Source organism: Epargyreus clarus, unplaced genomic scaffold (genome assembly GCF_041222505.1).
Source record: "Epargyreus clarus isolate Ecla_fem2 unplaced genomic scaffold, WU_Ecla_fem_2.2 ptg000017l, whole genome shotgun sequence".
Classification (NCBI taxonomy): Eukaryota; Metazoa; Arthropoda; class Insecta; order Lepidoptera; family Hesperiidae; genus Epargyreus; species Epargyreus clarus.
In genome coordinates this window covers 11,974,076-11,989,229 of record NW_027332225.1, presented here as the reverse complement: position 1 = coordinate 11,989,229, position 15,154 = coordinate 11,974,076, and the positions used below count along the sequence as shown (strand labels likewise).

Sequence of the window (15,154 nt, the reverse complement as noted above, 5' to 3'; positions counted from 1 at the left end):
TATTATTATGAAAAAACTAAGGTTTAATTACTTACAATATTTGGCGCACAACGCGGGGCACTTAAATTTAAAAATGAAGACGTACAATTGTTAATTAAATACAATTTTTTCACGCTATTCGACGGTGTTGTGTGTATATCTTTAAGATCATTCTACATAAAAAGTAAATAAAGTATGGCGCCCAACATGGGATTTTGTCTTAAACTATTAAGACAAAATTGAATTGCATATTAACAAGCAAGGATTTATATTTAAGTATGTTTGTATTTGACAGGAATGGAATGACTACAAGCTGAAATGGAATCCAGATGACTACGGTGGCGTGGACACCCTGCATGTACCTTCTGAACACATTTGGCTACCGGACATAGTGCTATACAACAAGTAAGAACCTTTATTGACTTTAACTTTAATTGGAAGATATTATACAAATAGAATTTGATGTACCACTACTGCAATATTGTATAAAGAAATAACTGTGATGTTAGTGTAAGCAGAGTGAAACTACTAACTGATTAGATTACTTGTCTTAATCTATGATTTGTAACATAATTGAGACCAATAGAACAAAAATAAAAGAACAAAAAAGCGCTTAAAGCGGTTAATCAAAAAGAACTTAATTAAACGTCCCATAAAATAGCCCGAACATTAATCTAACTCAAGGAGTGTTTACTCCGGAATCAATTTAAGAAAGTTCGCAAGAACCTGTGTCCCGCAAAGTTCCGTACTATACCCATTTCTTTCAATGAACGAACTCGCCAACTCTTATAAAACGTGATTTTATTTGCTGGTCGTCTTATCTTCTTATTTTCCACGATCCACCATTATTCTGCATTATCACGGCAACTCGACAAGTTTATCTGAGGGACCTCTAACCGCCAACAAAAACTCCACCCTCCTTTATACTTTTATCCCTCGAAATTTAGAATTATCCACGTGTCAGTGCTAAAGCAATTTTGTTGCTAACGTTTTTATAGGCCGCTCAGTATTGTAACGCAATTTACAAGTTATCTGTTATTTTAGACGGTGTCTATCAAGGGAGAACTTTTAGTCTTAAATCCAACACAATTTTGTGAATTAGCATTTTATCGCGAGGTAATTTGTTTACACTGGAATTTTGTCATTTTTTAAGCAACATTTTTTTAATAAAAATAAAAAAACAATCCTACAAGCTACCTGAAGGATATCTTTAACCAACTCCATACTGATGATTGATCTTGTCTAGAGTCAAACCTGGACGTTTCAAGAGTCATGAAGTCTGAAATATGAAACATTAAGAACGTGAATATCTTAATAGTCTTCTAATTTACTTAAAATAATGTGTATAGCACGTTCATTAATATTACTAAAATAAAATTGAACACTACAGAAAAAAAACAATTCTTACGTTGAAAATGAAGTCCATATAAAAAAGTCCAGATCGGAGCATAAATATCATGCCAATCGATCGCTCTAATAGACGCATAAAATTAATTCTCTCCGGACGGCATCCAATTGCTGAATTCGCAGAATTATACCTCGTTAGCATTGCAACACTTGCATATAACCGGAAGGGACTATAAGTATAAATAGCAATCGGTAAGTGACTTTTTGGCGAGCTCTCAAGACTCTAATTCGATTGCCCAGGACATAACGTGGCCATTTTTAAGCCCGTATATTCGCAGTCACCCATTATCAGTGGCAGCTCGCCGCATTTCTATGCATTAACGATGCTGCGCTTTGGTGGAAATTGAAACTCAGGGTTTGAGGATAGGGTTGATTTTAGTTGGTTTAGGTAAGCGTGGAGGCTATGCTCAAAGTTGGCCGGGCGGAAGGCACGATAAGTGAACGTGTAATCTATTATCATGGTATTAGTGCGGCAGAGTAAACACTATAACACTGATGTTCTGTTTTGGCGACTTTACTTTATAAGGAAAGAAAGAAACAATAGAAATTTGAGAAACGTTATTGACAAAATATTGAAACCAAAAATAAGAAACGTTCTAGCAGTAGAAACACTACGCTATCCTCCTGGTGCAGTCAGGTAAAAGAGGCACTATCTTGTTAACATATAATTATATTTAATTATATATATAAATGTCTTGAATATACAATTTGAATTTTTATAAATTGAAATTGAACAAACGAGTATCCATAAATATAGTCCACCTGATCGTAAATCAATGTCGCCCATAGATATCTTACATCAACCTCAAAGGATAGTCACAGATGCACCGCTATCCCTGAAGATTAAATGGAAATATCATGAGGATTTACCTCCAAATAAGCAGTTGAAATAGCTGTTATTAGGTTGTCGTGACTGATCAAAGCTACAAAGGACTTTACCATTACTAAAGCTCGAACAAGAGACGGTACTTCTACTGCAGTACGCTGCTTATAATTTCATTGGCTATCTCTTAGACTGCGCCCACTTACCGAACTAATCCCTAAAAGCCTTCGTTATCTAATCTACAACCGCTTTGAGCACTAACAATGAGTTACGTAACACGTAGGTAATTGCCCTCAATATGCAATACATTGTCTGCTGATAACTATGTTTATAGCACAAACATGGTTAGGGACAGTATGTGTCCAGCAATGGACAGCAGCATTGGTTAATAGTCGTAAGCCTTAGTGCCGCAGCATAGCGTTTGATCAGTATTAGTGAGATCGGGTTTAGCTGTGTACCGGTTAAGCTGGCATTGTGTAGGTGTCGGTGAATGGGTATTGTTGTAATTGCAAATTAAGTAGATTTTGTGCGGGTTAATAATGTATTTCGAATATAACACGCGAACTGATCAGTTAGTAATCTGCAAAACGAACAGGTACAACAAATTTGTTATTTGTATATTGTAAATATTATCTTGCGAAGTGTACGCAATGAGCAAATAATATATTTACTCGTATTTAAAAAATCAAATCAGTTGGCATATAAGTCAACCCTATTCAATACTATTTAATCATCATCCGTCATTTTTACATGGCATACTTACATAAATAAAACAGTAAATCTATAAAAGCAATTTTAAACGAAAATCTTAATAAATCTTTTGGAATGAGGTATCATACATTTTGACGAAACTGTGCCCGAGGTACACAAGAGTAATAATAGACTTTTTAACGCTGGAAATATAAGTTAATATTAACACTTGAAAATGAAAGAACAAAAATAAATAAAATGAGCACAATGCACAAAATATAGCATTGGAACCAAAAAAAAAAGTAATACAGTGTCACCATACAATATTGCATGAAATTGGACGCTTCACCTCCGACGAAGCCTAACGCAAACCTTATCAGGTATTCTCGATTCGAACTTATTGGAATATGAATTGAAATATCAATAGGCGATACATTTATCTCTTGTGAGAGGAAATAAAATAGATTTTCCACATTTCCATTCGCAAGAAATTTTATTACTTACACATCTCACGACGCTCCCCCAAGAGTTGCCTGAACTTGATTGCCACTTCAAGTTATCATACTTCTTTTGCCCGTCTCCCATCAGAAACTGAACAATATATCATATGGAGTTATGAGTCGTACTATTGACCATATTGTCCATGGAACTGGATTAAATATCTATCAACACGAAAAATTTATTGGACGAAGATTTTGCAATTGTAGGAGTAAATGAACATGTAACCTATTTGGTAGATAAGTTGTCCTTGCCGCAATACTCTTGAAGCCAGAATGTAGTTGTGCTTAACAAAAAGTGTTGCAAAAGTGCTGATATAGGATAGAACAACGAAAGATGCTATGATGTTTAAATTTTAACATTATTAGAAATAGATACCAGTTTTTGACCAAGATATTCCTGTGCTTATCTCGTGAGTCGATACAAGTAGGTTATTAACCGTTTTTTAAGTTACAAATGTTGTGAAGGGCTGTGAAAATTACAGGAGATTATGATTACTACTAAAACAACCTACAAAACAATGTCAACTGACATCACAACTCCCAAATTATTCAGAAAAACAAAAGCAAACTTAAAAGGAAACGTGAGCACAGGACTTCAGCAGAATATAGAAGCTTTTTCGCACGGAGTATTATTTTAATATATTAAATAGTTAGCTAGCTAGTGCACATTACAGGTATGCGGCAAATAGACGCTTTTACGTGACGTGGCAGTAATATTTTTAAATTTAAGCGGATAGAGGTTACTGTTAATGCACCTGTGACTTCCCTAAAAGCTCTCTCCGCGAATATTCGGAGTAAACTTTATTTTTAATGGCGCCACGTTAGCATAATGGGAGACAACGCGACCTATATTTTATGAGACAATTTCCAGGGATGTGAGAAAGTTGGTCATGACAACGCTTTTAGGGCGAACGATGTCACAATTTGCTTAAGTCTCCGACTTTGCTGATATTGAAGTGTTTTCGGGATTGACGGCTTAATTTAAACTTAAACTGATTTTGTCAATCTCGCCGCGTTCTTTGTTTATTGTCAAAGACTTGGAAAGGCGAATTAGATTTATGTAAAAGTTCTATTGGCGTAATTGATTACATTAAGTCGGCGTGCAAAGAGTTAATTGTAATCAGAAGCTGGCTTAATGTAATGCGGATTTAAATTACTTATTGTATTATGGAACTCATTTTGTTTAGAATTATTAAGTAAATACGTACAGTAGACGTAATTAAATTTTAAATTATCAGTGACTATCTAAATTTCCACACAACTATAAATTTCGATTCATTTCTTTTAAAATTGTACTCGCACACTGAAATATACAGCTTATATTAAAGATTCGTTAGAACTAAATAAAACTCTTAGTCTGAAATAATAACGTTATCCTTGGTCACTTTAGTCTCCGATACCTATTCAATTTTCCGAAACTTTGTAGCTAGTGTTCGCCCAACTGACCCTTCCGCTTCAGTCTTAGGTCTCAAATGAAGATTATCCAAATTAACCAGTAAATTTAAATCTTCTGTCCCGGCAGAACCCTGGCCAAAATCACCAGTAAACTTCAGTGAAGGCGCAGAACTCACTAAATTCATTAACTAGTTGCCAATAAATTTAGTGAGTTCTGCGCACATTGTAAAAGACAGTCTTTTTACTATCGATGATTTTCTTGAAAAGACTGGATTTGAAAGTGACGCCTGTAATTTCAACATATTCTACAATTGGCCATACAAATTCATCAGTTTATCCAATTCTTGTAGAAATCATGATTAAGAATTATGTCAGCGTTACTACCCCAGAGATAAAGAATATTTCTACGATGGAAAAAAACTTCACAGAGCACATATATTTTCTCAGTACCTTTGCAGAAACTTACATAAGAATAGTGAGGCGGAGGTGGCGTAGCGCAGTGGCGTAGCAATTACGTATTCTTTTGGAAAAGTTTTAATGAATAAGACCTTTGTGAAGAGGCGACCAGCGGGTTTGTTATTACGGAGACACGAACTTCAAATTAATATGTGTGTGGCTTTAGATCAAATGTACAAAAGATGGACTACTGGTCTTGGTTTTACATAATTGTGCAAGAAATATTAGTTTATAGTTAGTAAAGACTCATTGGTGATAAAAACAATTTTGAATACGGCATTGTATTATTTAAAGCTGGGGTAAGGTCAGTAGATCTATCTGGACTTGAGGAATGGCTCCAATCCTATTCGCTATCTATTATTTATAGATGCCCATGTGTAGTAAAAACCACTTACTATCAGAACTGTATGTCTATTATTTCAACAAAACATACTATTAATTATATCAAGATAAATGTTTGACCAAAAATCGAACACTGATTGCCAAATGTGCGGCAACTAACAGATTCTGTTTTAACTTCCAATAACATGACTCGATCGTGTTGAATAGTGTTCATTGCTCGACACGTGCTGTTTGTAACAACGTTTGGACAGTCAACACAGTTAACAGCCAGCAATGTACACACAACAACAATTAACTACGTGCATGTTATGTAATGCGGACCTTGGTTAATGATACAAAGCTAGGAGATTAGATCAACACGGCGCTTAGAGATAAGTTGGCTCGAATAGAAGTCCTTTATAATCTGTCACATGTTTGATATAAACTTGATAACTCTAATCTTGTTAACAGTTCTGTTTACTTGTTAAACAGCATTTCAAAATAGGCAAAGGTGTTATTTAAAGTCACTTACGTATTTATGACTCTTTTACGTCGTAAATGTTCATAACGCTACTACTAAAGTGGCATTTGATATACTTGCTGTCAAATAGCGCATGATAATATATATCTTTTTGTCAGAAAATTTGAAAAATAGTTGAAATATTCGCAGTCATAGCATTTTTATTACTCTTTTCATTCTATTTCCATCTTCTTCTTATCAACATCTGTATCTTCTATTTACTCTGTCTATTTACATTTTCTCATCAATGAGCAATAAAATTTTATATTAGCTACAAAATTACATTTTGTTCCATGTCATTACCTACTATTTTCCAAACCTCTATGTCTATCTCTACTATGTTATGCTAAAAGTATATCGTCACTTAACCATGCTCAAGAATAATTTCTAAACATTATTTCATCAAAATCTTTGTAAGTTGATGTCACTAAGTATATCGCTGATTTCAATTTATTCGTTCATTCATTCAGAGTGGATGACAATATCTGCCATTCACCCTATGTACGATGTTACTGAGATCTTTACCTCACATGAACGAAAACGCTCATACAAAACGTCAAAAATACTTTCAAAAACACAAAGAACATAACTGAAGCTCTCTTAAAACCATTTACGAAATGTATCATTAACAGAGCACACGAAATTGTATAGAATTGACTCACACGAAATATTTATTCAACATACATTTGATTCTGTAGGTACTTGAAAATTTTTATTCGGATGACTCGCTCATTCTATTGAATTGGTCTTTTAAGCAACAGGTTCCTTCCACTTTCTGACATCAAAGGTATTTTTGTAAAGGAATATCGTTTTATTAAGACGATTTAAAGTAACATGTTTCTCAGATCTTTGTAAGATACTTTAGTAGATATCAAAGCGGTAATACGTTTAAACATTAACAAGCTATTCTCGAAATGTATCAAAAATATTTTTTAGATCGCCATCCCGAAACCGTATTAGGTATCATATATCATTTCATATATTCAAATATTTAATAGCATTGACATTATTACGTTTCTAAGCTTTTTTTTCTTTTTATAAAAGTGTTCGAAAAACTTTTTTGGTTTGTTTGACGATAAACATTTCTAAAGACATGAAATCTTTGGTAATAAAGTTGTTTTTATTGATTCGACAATAAAAATGTTTAACTTCTGACATTTTTTTGCGTCTGACGCGATACGTCTAATATTTCATCTTTGATACCCACGTGTACGTTACACATATTAAATAAGATCAAGTTAATTAACGATATGTTTTAAATTAAAACTTGTAATTAATTCTCAGCCTATTTATTTATAAATAAAGTGCCAAATTTTAGTAATTTCCCAGAATAATTGCGCCATATTCAGTTTCTGATCGATCCGAAAAAAATTGTCGAACGTAGACAGTAAACCGCTGGAATAGAAAATGCTCACAACTGCGGACGTACTTTCGGATACTTAACTATTAGCAGAGCAGTTTACATGTCAATCAGTTAATGAAAATGATTGACAATAAAAGGTTAACAATAAACTTTGTTACAGCGCGGACGGTAACTACGAGGTAACAATTATGACGAAAGCGATCCTCCATCACGACGGTAAAGTGGTGTGGAAGCCGCCGGCCATCTACAAGTCGTTTTGCGAGATCGACGTCGAGTACTTCCCGTTCGACGAGCAGACCTGCTTCATGAAGTTCGGATCTTGGAGCTATGATGGCTACACGGTAATAAATAAACCTACCTTTTTGTAATGGAAATATCCTTGTAGATCCTTTACTACGGTTCTACTGAGAAGCGCTTTTTCCACTGGGTGATGAGCATGCAGCTCGCAGTGGAAGAAGCGTCTCGAGTACTAAGGATAAATAAGTACCAAGGATAATTAAATAAATTAATAATATAAGCAAATATTATTCTCCGAATCGTAAATTACTCTCGCAAAAAAAAATTAAACGAAATTTATGTCCAAATTGATCCATATTATCACTACGTGAGTAGTAGATCAATAAAACCTGACTTCGTACGTTGTAATTAAATATTAAGTAATTATTAAATAACCACGTATTAAATAGGCAATAAACTTAAATTAATATTAAGTACGAAATACATCAAAATAGATATATTTATTTATTGGAAAAATTCGAAAAACATTCACGTTGCTATCTTGTCTTCTAAAAGAATATAAACTTCTTACACTACACGATGCATGCGAGGTCTTCGTTGTAAGAACAAAAGAAAAACAAATATTTGTGTTATATTTGTTTACGTGCATTGCAATATTCATGGCATCCTGGACTTTTACGAATGGCTGACCCAGAAAAATGCTTAGACGAAGACGAATATTACAGTCGAAACAAAATGTAAAATATCTCGACGAAAACGTTCAATCGTATAACATTGTACTTGTATTTACATTTGTTTTGTACCCTTTTAAGTTTTTCCAACGAAATGTTATCGTGTTTTTCGTACTACACACTTGCTGTTACTCTGTTCGAATACAAACTGCCAAAAATATTTTCATGAAAGTTTTTATATTTATAAGAGATTTTAACACTGATTTATATTTCATTTCGTTATAATAACATAAGCGAAAACATATAATAAAAAAACGTTAAAAGTGAATGTATAGAGGAGGTCAGATTCGTCTTGTTTATATCAGTAAATGTCGTGAATCGTGATGAGACATAGGTAATATACTCATATAATGAAGTATACAAATAATGATGTAATCGAAAAACGGAGTTCCAAAAAACATATATTAGCTGTAATTTGTTGGTATTTTACATAGTACATACAAACGAAAGACACAGTTGATCAATTACACCCACATCAGTGTATCAGCATGCAGATGAAGTTTGGAACAAGAGTTATTTTATATAATACTGTTTCCAACAAGAAATATTTATCGTATCTCAATAAATAATGCGGTGGGATGAGTTATATTCGATGAGAAAGGGGATGTGATAAAAACTTTGGAATGGAGTTTACAGAAATAGGCCTCTGTTGAAGAAACCATCCATCGAAGTAAGGAAGCCAATAAATCTGTGCTCTCCAAGTTTCACATAAATAAGGCTAAGCCCACGTCTACGCCTTATAGCGCTTATCTCAAGGTTCACAAGGGATTGTTCCTATTTCACATCTCGTTCGCACCTTAGATTGTTTGATAGGGAAGAAGAAGCGTTGCATGGCATACAAAGTAAATATTTCCCTGTCTGTTAATATATTTTGTCTTCCTATATCAATGATGTGTTTGTACTATGTATGCTGTGTCTAGATATATTATTATTGTTATTTTTAAGTTAAGTGTTAAGGCTGGCGGGTCACTCGAATCGTCATTGTTATTAAAGAACATTTGGAATCCTAAAACGGTCGTCAATATTTAAGTCGATTTTAAAGGGAAGCTCCTTTTGCACTTTTTTTTTTTAATTCTATATAATAGTTAGAAAAACTTTGTTTAATATTTTACACTCCGATTAAAAAATGCAGAAATTAATGAAATTGTGAAGCACGTCATGTATACATTTAATTCAAAAAGAATTTCATGTTTCCATCTACTACCATGTAGGGAGGATAATAAAGGCAACAAGTCAAGTTGTTATTTTTTATTGTTTGGACCTGCGTTAGTATATAGTTCTTTATTCCAAATATTACCGATTTTCGTCTCACTATTATTTTTGCCCACAGGTGGACTTGAGGCACTTGAAGCAAACGCCAGACTCCGAGCTTATAGCAATGGGTATCGACTTGTCCGAATACTACATCTCAGTTGAATGGGACATCATGCGCGTACCGGCGACGCGAAACGAAAAGTTCTACTCGTGCTGTGAAGAACCCTATCCTGATATTATTTTCAACCTCACTCTAAGGAGGAAAACTCTTTTCTACACGGTCAACCTCATTATACCTTGCGTCGGCATCTCTTTCCTCTCAGTCCTTGTTTTCTACCTCCCTTCAGACTCTGGAGAAAAGATCTCGCTGTGTATTTCTATCCTTCTCTCGCTGACCGTGTTCTTCTTACTGCTAGCAGAAATTATCCCACCAACTTCATTAACTGTTCCCTTGCTAGGAAAATATTTGTTATTCACAATGATGCTAGTTACCCTATCTGTAGTTGTCACTATCGTGGTGCTAAATGTAAATTTTAGGTCGCCAGTAACTCATCATATGGCCCCATGGGTACGCAAAGTCTTTATAGAAATATTACCTAAAGTATTATGTATACAGAGACCGGAAAAAGACGATGATGACGATAACGATAAACCCACCGAGGTAAGAATTATTGAATTTTTATGAGAATGTAAAATAATCATGACTTTAGGAAACCTCACCGTAAAAGAATTCCATTTACCTTTACTCTATCCTTATCTTATCTCACCAAAGAACTTCATCCCGTTGCGTTTAATTAAATTTGTAAAATAAAAACCCCTCACGTCGGAGTTGTGCGTCGAGAATCCCTTTTAAAACGATAAAAACAACACGATGCCTTTTCTTATCCAAATTCCTTCTTTAAAAACATTCCACCGTACCGGATTCAATACAAACAAAACGCTATTACAGTCGAGTTGAAGCCGCTCTCAACAATAAGCATTTTAATTGTCCTCAACCATGGGACTCTTCTGGGAAATGCTCCTTTCAACAGTATTCTAAATTCATTGTACTCTGCGTGTATCGCGAAAATATCGCTTCCAGCCCAATTTCATTCCATTTCGATTTTCCTTTATTACTCAACGCCGGCAGGCTTAACGAGCGCGCGCGGCCCCCGTTATTTATGTTCCCCTGGTGGCTGCGGACGGATCGCGATATACGAGCCGGCAGACGCAGCCCGAAACCGAGACCTCCACTCCAGCCTAATTGTGCTCCGGCTTAAGCCACGTCGATACACCGATCCCGCGGAACGCCAACTGACATTTTAATCTCTGGGTATTTCAGGCTCCTCCAGGGCGCTCATTATTGACTTAACCCACCTTTATTTTGCATTTAAATGTTTTTACCTTTCTTCTGAACACTTTGTGTTCATTAAATTATTAACTAGTACATTGTTCTGATTGGTAAAGTTTCCTTTTTGTACTTTTATTAATATTTGAAATATTTTAGGTTCTTACTGATGTGTTTGGTGGAGACGATATGGACGGCAAATTCAAAGAATGGGGTTGTGAGGAGTACGAACTACCAGGCATGCCTCCGTCACCTCCACCGCCGCCGGGAGGTGACGATGAGCTATTCTCTCCACCTCCTGGATCTCCTTGCCGCTTAGACCTCGATGACGGTAGTCCATCTCTTGAAAAACCTTACGTACGAGAAATGGAAAAGACAATAGAGGGATCCAGGTTTATAGCGCAGCATGTCAAAAATAAAGATAAATTTGAGAGTGTAAGTATACCCAAAATTTTAGAGCAACTACTAATGACTCTATTTCTATTAAATTAAATATATATTTCAGGTGGAGGACGACTGGAAGTACGTAGCTATGGTTCTGGATAGAATCTTTCTGTTCCTGTTCACGATAGCATGCGTCGTCGGCACGGCCATGATTATTTTCAGGGCGCCGACCTTCTACGATAACTCTAAGCCGATCGATATCCTGTACTCGAAAATCGCCAAGAAGAAGTTGGAGCTGCTCAAAATGGGATCTGAAGGCGACCCGGGTCTCTGAAATTCGTCTTACGTCTTCGGCCACTCGCCGCCGAAGACGTTCTGGGAGCTGATCGTCATGTGGTGGCATGGATGATCCATGTAAAGCTCCCAGATGGGAACTACTAGGCGAGGACGTGTTTTACGTGTTTTGTGCTCAGTGTGGTGCCAAGCGCCCGGTGCGCTGCGGGACGTTCGCACGCCGCAAGCGTGTCCAAAGCCGTCTTTTTATATTAAAAACTCGAACGTGAGACTGTGTCCGTCGATAGTCAAAACGAGAACGGAGCAACCTCAAGACCTGACCGTTTTGTGTTGTCGCCGGATCCGCCATAACTATTTTTATATTAGAAACGCTGTAAACGTATTATACCTATTAAGCGAACGTATGATTGTTTTATATGTATTGTATGTTTGTCAGGTTGGTTTTGTTTCAGGAATTATTTAATATGAACGCACAAACATTGTACAGTTATATTTAGGGTGTTCATTTTTGCGATAGATTATGTTAAGTTTACGAAATGTTAACAATGAGTAACAATTTGTATCGTTTAGTTGTATAGGATTTACTTCGAATAAATCGAGCTCAATTTCGTCACTTTAGGTATTGTAATAAGATACTATTCAATTAAATATCGAATAGTGTCGATTATAATTATAATAGTTTTGAGAACGTCCTTGAGGAATGTTGGACAAGTAGTTATGTATTATTGGTGATTTATTAAACTGAAATCATTCAAATTATTATATACATTTAGAATTTTATAAACTACGTACTCGCGTAAAAACCATAAGGACAATATCGATAAATTGACGAATGCTAATTTCACGGTAGATATAATAAAATAATAAGGAACTGTAGATAATTTAGGTATAAACATTTAGGAGACGTAAATTGAATGAAAAAAAATTATCGTATTGCCAATATTATAGCGTTAATATTCACGTCGTGTCGAGACGGTGATATTGTTTAACTATAGATGATATTCATATAACAATTGACTGCCAATTGTACATTTTTATAAAATTCGATATTCTTAGATAGTTTGATAACTTGTTTAATTAAATTTTTAAACGGAGTGCCAAATATTGCCAACCATGTCAAAAATAGTTCCGGACTGTACGCCAATTATTGTAACTGACTTTAATTTGTAAGTGCTATTGTCTACTTATTTCGGTTTTCGCTTGAATATTAATTCTGAGACGTTTATTACCAAAGGATGCTTTCCCTCAAAGCAATGACTGAGCATGTCGAACCTTCGGGTCTATCACGATCAGGATGGCACGAAGTGTTTTCCGTAAACTAATATTAACCGTATTTTCACTAATAATCCTAGAGTACAGGGTAAATTTAGTACACAAGGTTCTTCTCCTGATTTGTATTCTCACGATTTTCACTGATTGTAAAGTCTTTTACTCACTTATCGGCACTTTACAACTACACGTCTTAGATAATAAAATCATTGTTGAGGATTGTGAACTTAGTCTTTAAAGAAATTTAGATATCTTAACTTTTATTTGTATCTAGATTAGATTCGGTATTAGGTGTTTCATTTTACTCATTATTCCTATCCATAACCCATTCTTCGAATTTATTTAGTAGTTGGTATGTTTAATTATTTGTAACATGTACGTTACATCTTAACCTCGACCCATTTTGTAGGGTAATGTAGAGTTTGTCGTAATAAAAAAAAATTTCGAGCCGCGTATTTGATATGTCAAAGTAACTCATGATAATGTTTATTAGATAATTACCTAGTTAATTCAGAGGTTATTCATATTTTAAAGAAATTCCACAGCGAGCAGAGAGGAAAACAGGGATGGTTATAGTAAAATAATTCAAACTGTTTCGTGTGATTTGTCTTAATATTTATATAAGTGTTATTGAATGTGTATAGCTGTTCGTGTCGAAATGCGTACACTGAGCTAGTTTAGATTAGAGGGTACGTAACTCGGTAGTTTGTGGAATACGGTCACTGCTTACGTGAGCAGTGGAGGCTCGCTAAAGGTTGGGAATAAATTATTAGCTCTGTCATTCATCGGAAGTCACATCCATTGCTAGTAAACAGCTCTGAGCGTACTAAGTGCAAGTAGAAAATTACGGGAATGGCGCGTGAACGTGCGCCGCGCAAGCAGTGACGAATGTGAGCCCGCGACTGATAGATGGCTGGCCTCTTATTGGTCCCTGATCACGTGTTCTCTTCCACGTACTTCGCGCTACTTGAGCGATGTCGACGCTCGGTGTCACGCCTCCGGGCCATAATTAGCCATATAAATCTTCGATGGAATTTTTGGATGGAATTGTTCACATTACTGATACTAAAATAATTTTCGAATAAGGTACACTGTCACGTCGGTTAATTGAGAAGTAGGAATGTGCTATTGCACGCACCGAAATACACACCAATTTAGTATTAATACGACTATCAATAATAATAACGATTAGTTAAGTCCACAGGCTTACTACACTGTTCCGAGATCATCCGACGTTTTATTGTAGGTAATTGCTAGAAAATAAACGGTCTGTTGTTATTTTTATATGACTGCAAATAAAATAATTAATAATAATGATACTTAGTTAGATTTTCTAAAACACCATAGGATAATTGTTTAGTGAATGTTACGACGGTTCAAATAAGTACTGAATGTTGCGCGATTGAGATGATATGAACATGTAAATATTTGTGTCGAAAAGCATGGATTTCGAAGCCAGGCGTATTCATGAATTGGACGTATTTCGATATTGAAATCATGTTGCAATAACTGCCGAATGAATGAAATGTTTCAGAGTGTATTCGAAAAGAACGATGCGTATTTATCAACTTTACCGACTTGTGCGACTACGAATGAAAACGCGATTGCTATGACTTTTAAGCCTAAGTTGCTTTCAGAGCAAATTAGCATTTGACGATCGCTCTCTTTTAAATTAGTTGCTATTAAAGATAGATCGTGGATTCCAACAAAAACTTTACAAGTACTAAGGCCTTATTACTTTAATAATAATAATTTGCGATCGTATGAAACGCAATACAGCTTAGGCATTAAAATCAGACTACATGGCTATTTCATTATTTGCCAAACTAATAAAAAATATTAATTTATAACATTACCAAATACTGCTACCACAGATGGTTTCAGACTAGAAAAGAAGCGACAAAAACTTATAGTTACAACCTTTTACTTGATCGTGATCAAGCAAGTCGTAGAAGAATGTGTGTATTTTATTTATTAGGTTACGGATTCGTATTAGACGTTGAAACTGGATGAGCTGAGCAAATACAACGATTAATAACCCTATGTGGTGTATGAATGGAAGTTTGAATACTATTCTCTTCGATTTCTTCTCATCGTTCTGCTGTCGAATCGTTTTCGCTGATGTCTAGACGGATACTTGTTTTATTGCCAACGATTATATACGCTTCACAAGAGGTCTGTTATATTGATGCATATGAAAAGTT

General features: G+C 35.2%; 1 protein-coding gene across 1 annotated transcript in view; it reads left to right on the top strand.

Moving 5' to 3' along the window:
• nAChRalpha1 (nicotinic acetylcholine receptor alpha1) overlaps positions 1-12,455 on the top strand; it is a 319,225-nt gene extending 306,770 nt beyond the window's left edge. The window contains exons 5-9 of the mRNA XM_073082300.1: positions 275-384; positions 7,615-7,795; positions 9,753-10,337; positions 11,163-11,438; positions 11,509-12,455. Coding sequence (XP_072938401.1) covers positions 275-384; positions 7,615-7,795; positions 9,753-10,337; positions 11,163-11,438; positions 11,509-11,721 — 1,365 coding nt within the window. The 3' untranslated portion in view covers positions 11,722-12,455. The remainder of the gene's footprint in view (positions 1-274; positions 385-7,614; positions 7,796-9,752; positions 10,338-11,162; positions 11,439-11,508) is intronic.
• Positions 12,456-15,154: the final 2,699 nt, after the last annotated feature.